The sequence below is a fragment of the Zeus faber genome, assembly GCF_960531495.2.
Source record: "Zeus faber genome assembly, chromosome: 16".
Classification (NCBI taxonomy): Eukaryota; Metazoa; Chordata; class Actinopteri; order Zeiformes; family Zeidae; genus Zeus; species Zeus faber.
In genome coordinates, this window is record NC_137202.1 from 2,856,749 (window position 1) to 2,872,132 (window position 15,384).

Consider the following 15,384-nt stretch of genomic DNA (forward strand, 5'->3'; position numbering starts at 1 on the left):
GGAATTCTGACTACGACCCCAAGAACGCCATCCCCACCGTCAAGCATGGAGGTGGAAGCATTATGCTTTGGGGGTGTTTTTCTGCTAAGGGGACAGGTCGACCTCAATGCATCAAGGGAAAGATGGATGGGGCCATGTACCGTGAAATCCTGGGTGACAACCTCTCTCAGCCAGGACACTGAAAATGGGTCGTGGATCGGTCTTCCAGCCAAGGCATACAGGCATACAGCCAAGGCAACAAAGGAGTGGCTCAAGAAGAAGCACATTAAAGGAAATGGAGTGGCCTGGCCAGTCTCCAGACCTTAATCCTACAGAAAATATGTGGAGGGAGCTGAAGCTTGGAGTTGCCAAGCGACAGCCTCAAAACCTTAACATTTTGGAGAGGATCTGCAAAGAGGAGTGGTCCAAAATTCCTCCTGAGATGTGTGCAAACCTGGTAATCAACTACAAGAAACGTCTGACCTCTGTACTTGCCAACAAGGGTTTCTCCACAAAGTACTAAGTCATGTTTTGATAGGGGATCAAATACTTATTTCACACAATGAAATGCAAAATAATTTATATCTTTTATTAAATGTGATTTTTCTGGATTTTCCTTTTGATATTCCGTCTCTCACTGTTATAATAAACTTACCACAAATGACCACTAAAATTATAGACGTTCACAGTTCTGTCAGTGGGCAAATTTACAAAATCAGTGCGGGATCAAATAATTATTTCCTCCACTGTATGTACTTAACGTATTATATTTTAGACTTGTTGATATAGTTCTTAAAATATTATATACACTTATACAATTTGATCGATATGATCATTTTTCACAAAAACTCAACCTTACTTAAGATGAACTATGGTCGCATACACGTTTACCATAAGCGAATAAAGCAGAGGTTTTGTTGTGAAAAAGGGTTGGGACCCCCTGACGGACCATGTTATGCGACCCCCATGAAGTAAAACAAAAAGTCGTAAACGCTCCGCTCAGTCGGATTCCTGGAGCCCGTGGGAGTGACTCGGACCGGTCAGGAACCTCCTCCCGCCGACGTCACCCAGTCATGGCTGCAGCGGTGTGGAGGTTCCGGAGCCGCCAGGCAGCAGCCGCTCTGCGGGCTTCCAGAGGCTGTCACTCCGCTGCCAGGGAGCGGTACGACGCCCTGGTCATCGGAGGAGGTAGGGCCAGAGAAACCACATCCATCCATATTAAATACCCTTTTTTGTAAATCCACCTACCCATGCACGGTGTGTGGCTCTGACTACAAGCTGCAGCTCGCAAAGTTTTTTCAGAACCTTTTAAAACTTTTGTTATTGTAAAGGATTTCCACTTTTTCTGCGAAGAGAAACGGTCGTGCATTTGACCCAAGACATTTCCTGCATCTTGTAATGGTGCAGCTGCTGGACACATTTTACAAAAGTTTGCAGCGAATTACCGGTTTCTTAAACTTTGAACTCTACTGGCCCGTAAAAGTGCCTGCAAGGTGCACGTCACGTGTCTGTTATCTTAATGCACACCTGTAGATTAATACACTCTTGGGGCATGCATATGCATATGGTTAAAACAGGGACCTGCAGGTCTTAAACTCGGTGTGACAAATATTAGGCCTTAAGTCATGACCGTCTTAAATTTGAATGAACAAGGTTTTATTTTCAACCTAAACAGTGTTTTTCCATTAGATTTTAATATTACCCGGTTTTCTAAACTCCTGTCTTTGCACCAGTCCAACCACTTTTTTTGTTTTTAATTGAACTTCATTCTCTTGCAGGACACAATGGATTGGTAGCGGTAAGTAAACAGATCCATTAGTTTCTCCAGTCCCCACCTTTTTTTTTGTTTGTTTCATATGCAGGATAAAAACAAAGTGTTTGTATCCAGGCGGCCTATCTCCAGAGGGGAGGGCTGAAGACGGCGGTGCTGGAGCGCAGACATGTGCTGGGCGGAGCTGCCGTTTCCGAGGAAATCGTCCCAGGTACTGAGGCCCCATCACTCTCCATTACATAGACAAACACACTCCGTATGTGCCAAATTAACAGCTGTCTGCTTTAAAGAAAATATAACAAATGCGTAGCTAATTAGAAGCCAATCTTTCTAATGAGGTGTGGTGGATGAGAAGCTGAGGTCATCGTCCACTCAGTCTGAATCTACACCACTGGTTAAACGTTTTAGAACGGAACACCCCCCATTTTTCTAGTTTTTATTGAAATTTAAGCAGTTCAAGTCCAGTGAATAACCTGAAATGTTACAAAAGGTAGGATGTAAACTGCCAGAGGTTAAAAAAAAGTGTAGGTTACCAAAAACTGAACAATAATGTGAGTTTCAGACTAAAAAAAAAATAAAATAAAGGCCTTTTTCAGTGAACAAATAAAGGGTTAATAGTGCAGCTATTCTGCAGCAATGGAAGTAAATGACAACTTGAAGGTTGGTGCAAACAATTCCTACAGGTTTCCCAACTTTTGTTAATGAATTACAAACCATCTCCATAAAAGCCGTGTTGGAACAGACTAATATTTCACCCTCTGAAGCATTATTTGGACAATATTGCACTACAGGAAGCAGTATATTGCTATCATAATAGTGAGGAAAAAGGCAATTTACAAAGGAAGACAGACAGACCATTATAACCCTTAAAAGTGAAAAAGTGAAAAAGTGAAAGCCAAGGTGTGAGTGACTAGTTTCTTGCGCCATCAAAAGGCACTTGGAAACTGGAGGAAACTGACAGGAAGAGGTCGAGTGGCAGTAAGAAAGCCATTGCTAAGATGGCAAAATAAGGAAAGGAGGCTTGCCTGCACCCCCAGCGGAAGACTGAAGACCGGAAGAAGATCGAGCAGGCTTGCTACCACGGTTCAGGTGGACGGAGAGAGAAAGCCACTTTGGCTGGAGGTTTTCCGGCACACCGGGTTTTATCTGCAACATAAAGTGCTCCAGCGCAGGGGTAATAATAAATGATAACATAAAACAGTTACAGAAACATTCAGGGTCTTTTCCCGCGGTCAGTTGTGGAATGCACGTGTGGTGTGGTTCGAGCAGCCACACCTGACCTGGATCTGGGTAATTAGGGACCCAGGATCAGTGTGGGTGCATACCTGTTGCTCGTTGGTTGGTCTTACGAGCAACAGGTTAAAACCCCCATCCCCACACTCACTCTGGAGACTGCACAAAAAGCCCCCTGTGGCGTGTACAAAGTCCAACAGTCTGGATAGATCAGCTTTTCCAGGCACCAAACATGTTTTTCTGCCTCAACTGGCCCGGCTCTTCCCTCCTACAAAAGTATTGAAACACATGGATGGAGAGGCCATTTAGGTGCCGTGTCGTTATGCACATTCACCCGCAGCGGCTTCTTGCTGTGAGATAAATACAAAGGAATAAATAACAATTATGATTGAACAACTGAAGTCAATAAAGTGTTTCTGCATTTGCATTCCAGGAACACAGTTCAGTCATTTATTGTGTGTTCTGCAATGTGGTCTAGGTTTCCACTTCTCACGATGCTCATATCTGCTCAGCTTGTTGAGGCCGCACATATACGCCGACCTGGAACTTAAGGTAAACAAGTAGTTCATGAAATCTGTAGCAATAGCGATAAGTTCATTCAACGTGTGTGTGTGTGTGTGTGTGTGTAGAAGCACGGGCTGAAGGTGTACATGAGAGACCCCCATGCCTTCACCCCCATGCTGGAGGACGGGGAGGGCGGGGCCCCGCCTCGCTCCCTCACACTGGGCTCGGACCCGGCGCTGAACCAGAGGGAGATCGGCAAGTTCTCCCAGAAGGATGCCAAGGTATTTTTGGACATGGAAAAATAGCCTTGAATAAGGTCAACGTTATTGAAAGTATCTTTAATTACTTCATTAGCTTCTTTCTTCAGTATCAGTAAGCCAAAAATAAAGCTACGGGTGTTTTTGGCAACATAAAATTTGAAATTTTTTAAGCTATTCAAAGTTTTTTTTTTTTTTTTTTTTTTTTCACATTTTAAAATGTTTTCATAAAAAAAAAAAAAATTGGGATCGGAAAAAAAAAAAAAGTCATTCACAATCTTTACACAAAATTGATATAAAGTTATCTGCACTGTTATTTATGTATCTCTAACTACGACCCAGCCCTCGGTCTAAGGCCTTGGCATCCCTCTATCCCCGCTTAACTAAAATCCAAAATCACACCTCATCACCATCCATCCATTCTGCTCATTACATCCACAGCAGATCTCTATACTTTCTTTGATACGCACGCAGGCATTTCCAGAGTTTATTGCCTATTTGGAGAGGCTCGCGGAAGCCATCCATCCTCTGCTGGACGCCCCTCCTGTCGATATCCCAGGAGTCACTTCGGGGTCTCTTTGGAAGAGGGTGGCGGCCGCCAAGACCATGATGCCACTGGTCAAATGTGGTACGTCGCTCCCCTGCACGTTTTGAGAAGTCAACCTCGAATAGATTGGCCAGATTGTAAGGAAATGCTTAATTTGCTTCATTTTCACACGTAATGAAGATTATTTGTGTTGAAAGGTCTGAAACTAGGAAGAAACATCCCAGACTTGTATGAGATTGTAACAGCCCCGATAATGAAGGTTTGTTCATAGTTTCAATGGCGTCAAGTATTGTTAACCCTTCACCGGTGATGTTTGTCATCAATATTCATTGATATTGTGGTTTTCTACAGATCCTGAATCAGTGGTTTGAGTCAGAGCCTCTGATGGCAACACTGGCCACCGATGCCGTTATAGGGGCCATGACGTGCCCCAATAACCCTGGTAGCGGGTGAGACATGGAATATAACATTATTATTTATATTATTAATATGAAGAAGGTTGTATTGATATGCACGTGAACTCAGTTTGTTCCATATACAGAGAGAGAAACAATGTTGTCAGTGTTTCCCCTATAATTGTACCGATGACAACTCCCGCCAGAAAAATATTTTTTTAACACCAAAAGTTACGACCAAATATCCATTATTGGTTCCAGCTGCACTCTTGATGCACGCATGCACGCACACACGCACCTGCTGCAGCACCCACATAGCCCCGCCCCCTCTCACTCACTCACTCACTCACAGTGCTGTCCGCTCGTCACTGGTGTCGCCAACTTGGCGACTTTCTCCCTAGATCTAGCAACTTTTCAGGTGCTCTTGGCGCCTTCTCATTTTGAAAAAAAACGACTAGCGACAAATTTTGTGACTTATTCAGACCATCATGGAAAAGGCAAGAAATATATTAAAAAGTATTATATTCATTCCCATGCAGTCCACTATGGAAACGGTGCAGGGGTCTCTCCCTCTCGTCTGGGCAGTCAGTAGGTGTGGGCGTGGCCAGAGAGCTGCATGCATGCCTGCCAGACAGTGTGCCCAACTACCAATTACTGATCACCATTTCTTTAAATAATTGTAAATAGATACTGATTCATAAATAAATGTTACCCACCACGAACTTGAGGGTCATTTGCCGGTTTTCAATTTTTTTGCATCATTTGAAAGTGGAGAATCAGAGCTTCCGAACAAGGTGTCACTTGTGCAAATCAAGCAAATATTTTTGAAGCTATGACTTGTTAATGAGGGTGTGGCAAACTCTGATTCTGAGATAATCACCTCCAAAGTTTTACCCACACCAGGTTCATTCAGCTCCTAGAATGCAAATGGTGTTGGCGGACAAACAAAGCCTCATGGCTACTTAACATAATGCTGAATGGGCCAATCATGAACAGCTCAACAACACACAACTAATTTTGTTTAGAATATACATGTTTTATAAAATTTGAATTATTTTGGAATTTAAAAGTATGGACAACACAACAGAATGTAGAGTCTATCAATATTATGAGTCTCAGAAAATCTGAAATCTAAAAATCTGTCACCAACCTCAACGGACTTCATCCCGTCATCAACTTCTTCCGTTGTAACAACAACGGAATCGTCTGTCTCCTCCGGTGGTTCTTGAAAATATCCCGTTTCATTGTCACATTAAGTTTGAAATCCGCTGTTTGAAATGTTCTCCAAGTCCGTAGTAATATCAGATTCAGCAGCGCTGTCGTTCTTCGCGTCGCCTTCGGAGAACTGACTATCATTGCGGAAAATGAAGTCCAGTACGTGCTGCTTACACTGACTTGGATCTATCGCACTGGTCAGATTAATGTCCGAAATATGATTCAGAGCTTCCGCCACCCGCTTGGCGTAATCCATAACGATACGGAGAAGAAAGTTTTCTTTTTTTTTTTTTTGACCTGTGGTGTCAGCATGCCGGGCATACAACACAGAGTATTTATATACCATTGCATCTAGGACAGAGTTAGTCTGCAAGTGGCGTTCAAGTTCTCAACCTGCAATGCAACTCTTTATTTATTCTTAAATCATCAAGAACTGCTGCAATAACTCTGGCCTGTGGATGTCCTGTAGAATGATAAGAACACAATTTTTGTTTACGGAGAGCCACCACAAACCCCCCCCCTTTGGAGAACTATTTATTATGTTTGGGTCTATAAACAACTGATCACTACTCCAAGATGGGGAGAAGAGAGTTTTCACGGACAAGTGAGACCGAAACACCCCCGTGCTGCGCTTTAACTGTTTAACTGTTTATGGAAGTGACGTAGGTGTGTGACGCGAAGGGTTTTTCTTCACCGTTTCAAAACAGTGTGAGTGTAAAATTAGTACGATTTAAAGGTTGAATTCTATCAAAACGGTTTCACATTGTGACTTCACATCACATGGAATATGGATGAATGATCTTGGTCGCTTTAAAGGAAACCATCGGTCGTCGTTGTTCGGTGCTGTTTTGCATCTCGTAAGTGAACTGCGTTCCCCATGTAATCTAACGGGAATATTTAACTCCACGGTTTAACATTTTTCTAGTATTTATAAATCAAAAAAAAAAAAACACATCTGGAAAAAACTCTTTCCTTGAAGAAAGGTTTTTTTCAACTTATTTGGCTGCTCCTGGCGATTTTAGAAATGCGCGAGATGGCAGCTTTTGCTGTGGTGGGACACAAATAGATAAATACCTAGTTTCAGATAATAAATACTGTATGAACTCCAAACTCCACTTGCAGACTCACTATGCCCTAGATACAATGGCATAAAAATACTCAGTGTTGTATGGCCAGCATGCTGACAGCACAGGTTAAAAAAATATATATAATAAATATTTGACTCGCTATAATACATACACAGTATAGAGTAATATTTTCTCTGCTATGTAAATAGTTAGTTTGAGCTTCTCTATCACTCTTTGTCTTTGGATCTCTGGAGCAGAGCTAGTATAGCTTGTAAATATGTAAATAGATCTGTTTGATCTTTTAAATATTAAGATTTCCTCCCTTTTGTAGATTTTTTTTTTCTATTTTACTTCAAATATACAATGTCCCTGTAGTGAGTTTGTGATTATTTAGCTAAAGATTTCTCTATCTACCTTTTTAAAGAATTTACTAAATAAAGACAAATCTTCACTTTTGGTAGGTGAAAACAGACCTCAGGAACAGGCTGCATGGAGAGCACTTGGGGGCCTACCTGAAGATTTCAATAAATGGGCTAACTGTGGCAAAATTTCCATATCATGATGCCATGGTTAAAATTTGTCCAAGCCAAGGAAGATAAAGTGCAGCAATGAATCATGCACATTGTGTTCATGATGTGCTGTTTTGCAAAGGTCATTGGCTCAGTTTTGTGCAAAAACATTCAAACCATGTAACATACCTTTTTTGGGCCTCCTCCTGAAGGTATGTGCTGCTCCACCACGTGATGGGGGAGTTGGAGAAGGAGAAGGGAGCCTGGGGGTACGTGGCAGGCGGCATGGGAGGTGTGTCTCAGGCTCTTGCTTGCTCCGCTCGATCCTTTGGTGCGGATATCTTCACCGAAAAGGTCAGGTGGTGGTTCGACACTGGCAGAGATGTACTTCCAGAGTCTAATCTTCTGCTCTAGGTTTTGTGAACGGCATGTTAATGTTCATTTGTTTTTGTTCCAGGACGTGGAGCAGATCCTAGTTGGTGCCGATGGCGTCGCCAGGGGCGTGGCTCTGAAAGACGGCACAGAGATCCACAGCAAAGTGGTTCTGTCAAACGCCACTCCATACGTCACTTTTAAAAACCTCACACCAAAGGTAAAACAAGTAAAGCATGGTGATGTAATGGAGGGCGATTTTAATGTCTTCTCTGACAGGCATCCTGTTTCATCCTTTATAGAGTTCCTTATCTCCAGAGTTCCTCAAAGCCGTAGATCAGATTGACTATACCTCCCCTGTCACCAAGATCAACGGTAGGCCGAGTGGATTGTCTTTCCCACATATTGCCGTATTGTTGTGTCATCTTGTTCTTCGCTGTAGGATCTTTCAAGCTGAATTATAGATGTAAACCTTATACTGCTGAGCCCTTTGTGGATCAACTCAATAGTTCTTAAGCAACTTCAGCAGAATTCCTTTTCCCCACGGTGCCCTTCACATCTGCCTTTTTTCCTCAGAGTTAATTGGTATCAAAAGTTTTGGGGTGTTAAGTCTACTCCTTAATATTTTTAGGATAACGTACTCGAAGGATAATTTACTACTGTCACATGGCCTGTTTTTAGTATGGGTTAATAATAATAATAATAACCAATAGAATTTTAACAACTTTGTAAACCAAAACACACTGTCAAATGAGTCACGCAGGGTAAATGTTGAGGTAAATCATTTTTAAAGAGGTTAATCAAAAGCCAAATTAGACAATTATGCATACATGGATAGATGCAGCCGTCTGGAGCAATTAGGGGTTAAGTGTCTTGCTCAAGGACACTACAGCATGCTATCAGGGGGAGCCGGGGGATCGAACTAGCAACCTTCACAGCCCCATATTTATGTCTTTCCTGTTGAGGACAGTTGCTGTAGACAAGCTGCCGAACTTCCTGGCATCACCCACGCCGGACGGGAAGCCTGGTCCACACCACCAGTGCTCCATTCACCTCAACTGTGAGAGCGTGGACGTACTGGAGACTGCGTATAAAGACGCTATGAATGGACGCCCCTCTGCCAGGTACACACACACACACACACACACACACACACACACACACACACACACACACACACACACACACACACACACACACACACACACACACACACACAGAGCATGGCTGTCACCTTCCAGTTCTTCTGCCCTGCAGGCCCATGCTGGAAATGACCATCCCCTCCTCGTTGGACCCCTCGCTGGCGCCTCCCGGCTCTCACGTGGTGTCCCTGTTTACCCAGTTCACCCCCTATCTGATAGAAGGCAGGGAGTGGACCGACCAGGACAGAGAGGCTTATGCTGACCTTGGTGGGAACTTTCAAATGTTTTAAGGAGCGCTTAGAAAAGCTTTCTGATCAACATGACATACAATGAAAAATATTGTCTTTTGTTTGTTTGTCTCTTCAGTGTTTGACTGGGTGGAGCGGTACGCCCCGGGGTTCAAAAGGTCCATCGTGGGCAGCGACATCCTGACGCCCCCAGATCTGGAGCGGATCTTTGGGCTAACTGGAGGGGTGTGTACCACTGACTTATGATATAATACAGTAGATGCAACGCATCCATAGAAAAGCTATGAGCTACAAAAACAAAACTGGATATAACATCATGGCTTAGAGCAGTACATGAAACCATTTCTAGTTTCATTCTACAATGTTTAAAGCCATAGTTGGGGCAAATATTAGTCATCATTGATGAGTTTACACAAGTATAAGTAGATATGTTAATGCTCCTCTGGATGCATCTGGTATTGCAAATCTGCTGCCACGTGGCACTGCATGTAAAAGCAAATTGTGTTCGCTTTATTCCCGTTTTTTGTGTTGTTCACGAGTTTCAGTGCTGAGAAAGGATTTAAAAGGTTGAGGTGCAGCTGATTTGCATGCTACCCTACTCTCCTTTTGACTGGACGAGGAAGTAGTTTGCATTGTCAACCTTCTTCCTGTTCGGTCTCAAACCAGCTTGTTAATGGTTCCTGGCAGCTTCACAACAGCCCGTCAGAGACAAAGCTCATATGAGTGTCATAACGTGGTTTTGTAGTCTCAATAACTGTTCTTTGCACATATTTAAACTACCATCCACCATATTGCCTATACCTGACCAAGACGTTGATTGGACTATTGCAATAAAATAGGAAGATTTTTTTTAACCACTTACTCTATATGTATTGTCTCTCTCTATCGCTTCAGAATATCTTCCATGGATCAATGTCATTGGACCAACTCTACCTGGCACGCCCCTTGCCCTCTCTCTCAGACTATCGCTCACCGATTAAAGGGCTTTATCTGTGTGGCAGTGGCTCTCATCCAGGTTTGTCTTTCATGCTTCAGGGGAGGACACCTGTTTGTTTGGTTTAAAATGTGGCACTCTGCCCCTTCTGTCACCTGCATCACTGATTATCGCCAAATTAAGTCACTGAGTAGGAATGCACCAATACTGGTATCAGTTATTGGTCTGATGCCCGGCTAAAATATGTTATTGATATGTAAACATATCTTAAATGCCAAAATCCATCCATCCATCCATTTTCTTCCGCTTATCCGGGGCCGGGTCACGGTGGCAGCAGGCTGAGCAAGGATCTCCAGGCCCCCTTCTCCCCTGCAACGTTTTCCAGTTCCTCCTGGGGGACCCCGAGGCGTTCCCAGGCCAGCTGGGATATGTAATCCCTCCAGCATGTTCTGGGTCTACACCGTGGTCTCCTATCAGTTGGACGTGCCCCTAGAACCTCCAAAGGAAGGCCCCCAGAAGGCATCCTGATAAGATCCCCGAACCACCTCAACTGGCTCATTTCGACGCGAAGCGGCTCTACACCAAGCTCCCTCCAGATGTCCGAGCTCCTCACCCTGTCTCTAAGGCTGAGCCCAGCCACCCTACGGAGGAAACTCATTTTGGCTGCTTGTATTCGCGATCATGTCTTTCAGTCACTACCCAGAGCTCATGACCATAGGTGAGGGTTGGGATGTAGATGGACTGGTGAATTGAGAGCTTTGCCTTCTGGCTCAGCTCCCTCTTCACCACAACGGTCCGGTACAACGCCCGCATCACTGACGCCGCACCGATCCTCCTGTCCATCTCACGCTCCATTTTCCCCCCACTCGTGAACAAGATCCCAAGATACTTGAACTCCTTCACTTGGGGCAGCAACTCGCTCCCAACCTGGAGGGAGCAATCCACCGTTTTCCGGCAGAGAACCATGGCCTCAGACTTGGAGGTGCTGACTCTCATCCCGACTGCACACTCGGCTGCAAACGGCCCAAGTGCGTGTTGGAGGTCACGGTCTGATGAAGCCAACAAAACCACATCATCTGCAAAAAGCAGAGATGCAATTCTGAGGTTCCCAAACCAGACACTCTCCTCACCTCGGCTGCGCCTTGAGATCCTGTCCATGAATATCACAAACAGAATCGGGGACAAGGGGCAACCTTGGCAAGGTCAAACACCCACTGAGAATGTGTTTGACTTTGTGCCGAGAATACGAACACAGCTCTCACTTTGGTTGTAGAAGGACCGGATGGCTTATACCAACGGCCCCGGTACCCCATACTCCCTCAGTACCCCACACAGGATCCCTCAAGGGACACGGTCAAAAGCCTTCTCCAGGTCCACAAAACACATGTAGACTGGATGGACAAACTACAACGACCCCCCCCGCCAACCCAGCAAGGGTAAAGAGCTGGTCCACTGTTCCACGTCCAGGACGGAATCCGCATTGCTCCTCCTGAATCTGAGGTCCAACAATCGGCCGGAGCCTCCTTTTCAGCACCCTGGAGTAAACTTTTCCTGGGAGGCTGAGTAGTGTGATACTCCTATAATTGGAGCACACCCTCCAGTCCCCTTTTTTTTTTTTTTTTTTTTTTTAAATTGGAACCACCACCCCGATCTGCACCTCCACAGGTACTGTACCTGACATCCACGCGACACTGAAGAGGCGTGTCAACCAAGACAGCCCAACAATGTCCAGAGCCTTCAGGGCCTTGCCCCCAAGGAGCTTTTTCACTGCCTCAGAGACCTCTGCCAGCCATATGGACGAGACTTCCCCCGAGTCTTCAGACTCTGCATCTTCCCCTGACGTTAAGGACATCTTCCCCTGGACGTATTGGTCAGGTTCAGGAGTTCTTCAAAGTGCTGTTTCCGTCGCCCGACAATATACCCAGTCCGGGTCAGCAGTTCTCCTCCCCGGCTGAACAGAGCCTGAGCCAAGCCCTGCTTTCCCATTCTGAGTCGCCAAACTTCTGCCAGAACTTCCTTGAGTCCAACCGAAAGTCCTTCTCCACAGCCTCCCCGAACACCTCCCATACCCGGGTTTTTGCTTCAGTGACCGCCGAAGCTGCAGCCTTTCTAACCTGCCGGTAACTGTCTGCTGCCTCGGGAGACCCCTGGGCCAGCCAAGCCCGAAAGGCCTCCTTCTTCAGCTTGACGGCTTCCTTCACCGCTGGTGTCAACCAGTGGGATCTTAAGTTATCGCCACGACAGGCACGGACTGCCTTCCGACCACAGCTCCTAGCAACCGCCTCTGCAATGGAGGTTTTGAACATGACCCTCTTGGATTCCATGTCCCCAACCTCCCCCGGGATGCGCGAAAAATTCTTCCGGAGGTGGGAGTTGAAGACCTTGCGGACAGGGCCATCCACCAGGCATCCCAGTTCACCCTCACTACACGTTTGGGTTTACCAGGTCTGTCTGGCAGCCTCCCCCGCCATCTGATCCAACTCACCACCAGGTGGTGGTCAGTTGACAACTCTGCTCCTCTCTTCACCTGAGTGTCCAAGACATACGGCTGCAAATCTGATGACACGACTACAAAGTCGATCATCGATCTTTGACCTAAGTTGGTCTGGTATCACGTACACTTATGAGCCACCCTATGCTCGAACATGATGTTCGTTATGGCCAATCTATGACTAGCACAGAAGTCCAATAACAAAGCACCACTCGGATTCAGATCATGCAGGCCGTTCTTCCCAATCACCTCGTTCCAGGGTTCTCCATCATTGCCCACATGAGTGTTGAAGTCTCCCAGTAGAACTATAGAGTCCCTAGGCGGAGCCCCTTCCAGGATGCCACCCAGAGACTCCAAGAAGGCCAAATACTCTGAACTGGTGTTTGGTGCAAAAGCACACACAACAGTCAGAGCTTTCCCCTTAGCAACTTTTAGTCACATAGAGGCGACCCTCTCGTTCACTCGGGAGAACACCAACACAGCGGCACTAGGCCGGGGGCTTGTGAGTATCCCCACACCCACCCGGCGCCTCTCACCGTGGGCAACTCTGGAAAAGGAGAGAGTCCAGCCCCTCTCCAAGAGTTTGGTTCCAGAGCCAGTGCTGTGCGTAGAGGTGAGCCCAACTATATCTAGTTGGTTCCGCTCCACCTCCCGCACCAGCTCCGGCTCCTTCCCCGCCAGAGAGGTGACATTCCACGTCCCTAGAACAAGTCTGCGATGCAGAGGATCAGCAGGCCCAGGCCCCCGCCTTTTTCTGACTGGCATTGCACCCGACCCCAATGCCTATTCCTTCAGGTGGTGGGCCCACAGGGTGCCGGCTTTATGTAATTTCTTTGGGCTATGTCTGGCCGAGCCCCATGGGTTAAGGCCTGGCCACCAAACACTCTCCGGTGAGCTCCCCTCCCAGGTCTGGCTCCAGGTTTCCCTATTCCGGGCGAGGTACTATTTTGCCTTTGGTGTTTTTTCATTGGGGTCTTTTAAATCGCTCTTTGTCTGGTCCCTCCCCTGGGACCACTCTGCCTTGGGAGACCCTACCAGGGGCTAAATGCCAAAATCTGAATCCAAAACACATTTCAAAACATGCCAGCTATTGTTTGCCTGACTTTTGTCAATAGAAGTAAGATGTCTCCAATGGTGGAAAAAAAAAAATTAAATGCAAAATCGTAATGTTCTTCTCAGCCCAAAGTTACCAGTCTACACTATTGACAAAACTGAAATTAATATTTCTAAATTGGGCCCTGGTATTGGTTGATACTTGGGCTTAAGCTTAGGTGATGTTAGCGGTCAGTATCTCTTAGAAAGTTCTAAATTGTTATCAGTGTATTCCTAATTCCTATCAGTGATTTAACGTTGAATTGAGACTGATGGTCTGTTAAACGGTGTCTCAGGTGGGGGCGTGATGGGCTCCAACGGCTGGAATGCTGCGCTCACTGTCATGGCCGACCTGAAGCGCAACTAAAATGGAGGACAGCATCGCACGCTCCTTCAGCATCATCCTGAAGATTTGAAAATGTTTTTAATTGGTCATAACTTGAGCACAGTGATGGTGAGAAACCATGGCTGAACTGAAAGCTTTTTATTTTATTTTATTTTTTTAGCAGCTTCCACCCGAGATTTAGGGTTTAAAACACCATCTCTACCAATCACATTACTAAAGATGTACTGGGAAGGAAATTCTTTCATCCTGTTTATGCTTGAAGTATGCTGGTTTAATGACAACCGTGATCGATTGATCATAACCTGCACCATAAATGTGAATATAATTTAATTATTCATAATAATGACCTTTTTATTTTTATAGCACTTTTCATACACATGCAACTCAAAATGCTTTAACTGGAATTGAAACCTTGTTTGGCAATGAGTCTTAAATCAATGACTATTTTGGTGAGAGCAGTTACTGTCTTGCGGTTGGCTCCAGTACATTGTTTTCATCAAGAAAGTGGTGGATGTGATTTAAAAAAAAAAAAAAAAAAAAAAATACTTTTCCAAGTACCGCACTTAAAAAAGGCAGGCATTGTTTCACGGAAGCGATATTAAAAGCTTCGTGACGAGGGATACAAATCCAATGTGATGAGCTATTGCTCGCCTTCTCATCTGGATCAGTGAGAGATGGAGGAAAAAGTGAATTTCTGCCCAAAGCTGCAGTACCCCTTTAGGAATGGCTATGGAAATCATGTTTTTGAGACTGGACGCTTGTCTTGAATGATTGCAGATGCTAGTTAAATGTTTCTATGACATACTTGTGACCCTCAATTGAATTAAACAAAAACTTTGTGATGGAAACAACAGAAATCAACTAGTTTTTATACTTTTTAAATGATTAAACACCTTTAAAATGTCTTGCATACTGACAGTCTTGTGTTCTTTGCGTTGTGTGCTGTTTTGGTATTTTTGAGAAGGGTAGAGAACACCCAAATATTGGTACAGCCCATGAGTTTAGTGTTTGTTTTTTTTTTAAATATGATTTACGGTTATGTTTTTTGTAAACAAAAGCATAATAGGAACCGTACAACCATGGACATTGTTGAACTGAAACAGGCCTCAGATGTAAGAAAGCATGGAAAGTTAAGACTTAAGAATTTGAGGAGCACAGTAAAGCTCAGGCTTTAGTAGGTTATTTTTCCAACGTCTTGTTTATCTTCTTTCAGAGGGGCTTCCTTTTTATATGTTGTTTTCTTCTGACCCATTGATTTGTTTTGTCTTTTTTTTTTCCCTCT

At 44.8% G+C, this 15,384-nt stretch overlaps 1 protein-coding gene across 1 annotated transcript; it reads left to right on the forward strand.

Moving 5' to 3' along the window:
* Nucleotides 1-1,052: 1,052 nt before the first annotated feature.
* On the forward strand, nt 1,053-14,123 carry pyroxd2 (pyridine nucleotide-disulphide oxidoreductase domain 2; the record flags this gene model as incomplete). Its single annotated transcript, XM_080016996.1, has 16 exons — nt 1,053-1,167; nt 1,758-1,777; nt 1,868-1,961; nt 3,462-3,535; nt 3,613-3,768; nt 4,219-4,372; nt 4,489-4,550; nt 4,643-4,740; nt 7,690-7,831; nt 7,935-8,069; nt 8,152-8,224; nt 8,820-8,973; nt 9,107-9,258; nt 9,358-9,464; nt 10,134-10,254; nt 14,053-14,123. The coding sequence occupies 16 exons, from the start codon at nt 1,053-1,055 to the stop codon at nt 14,121-14,123; spliced, it is 1,728 nt and encodes a 575-aa protein (XP_079873122.1).
* Between the last annotated feature and the right edge of the window lie 1,261 nt (nt 14,124-15,384).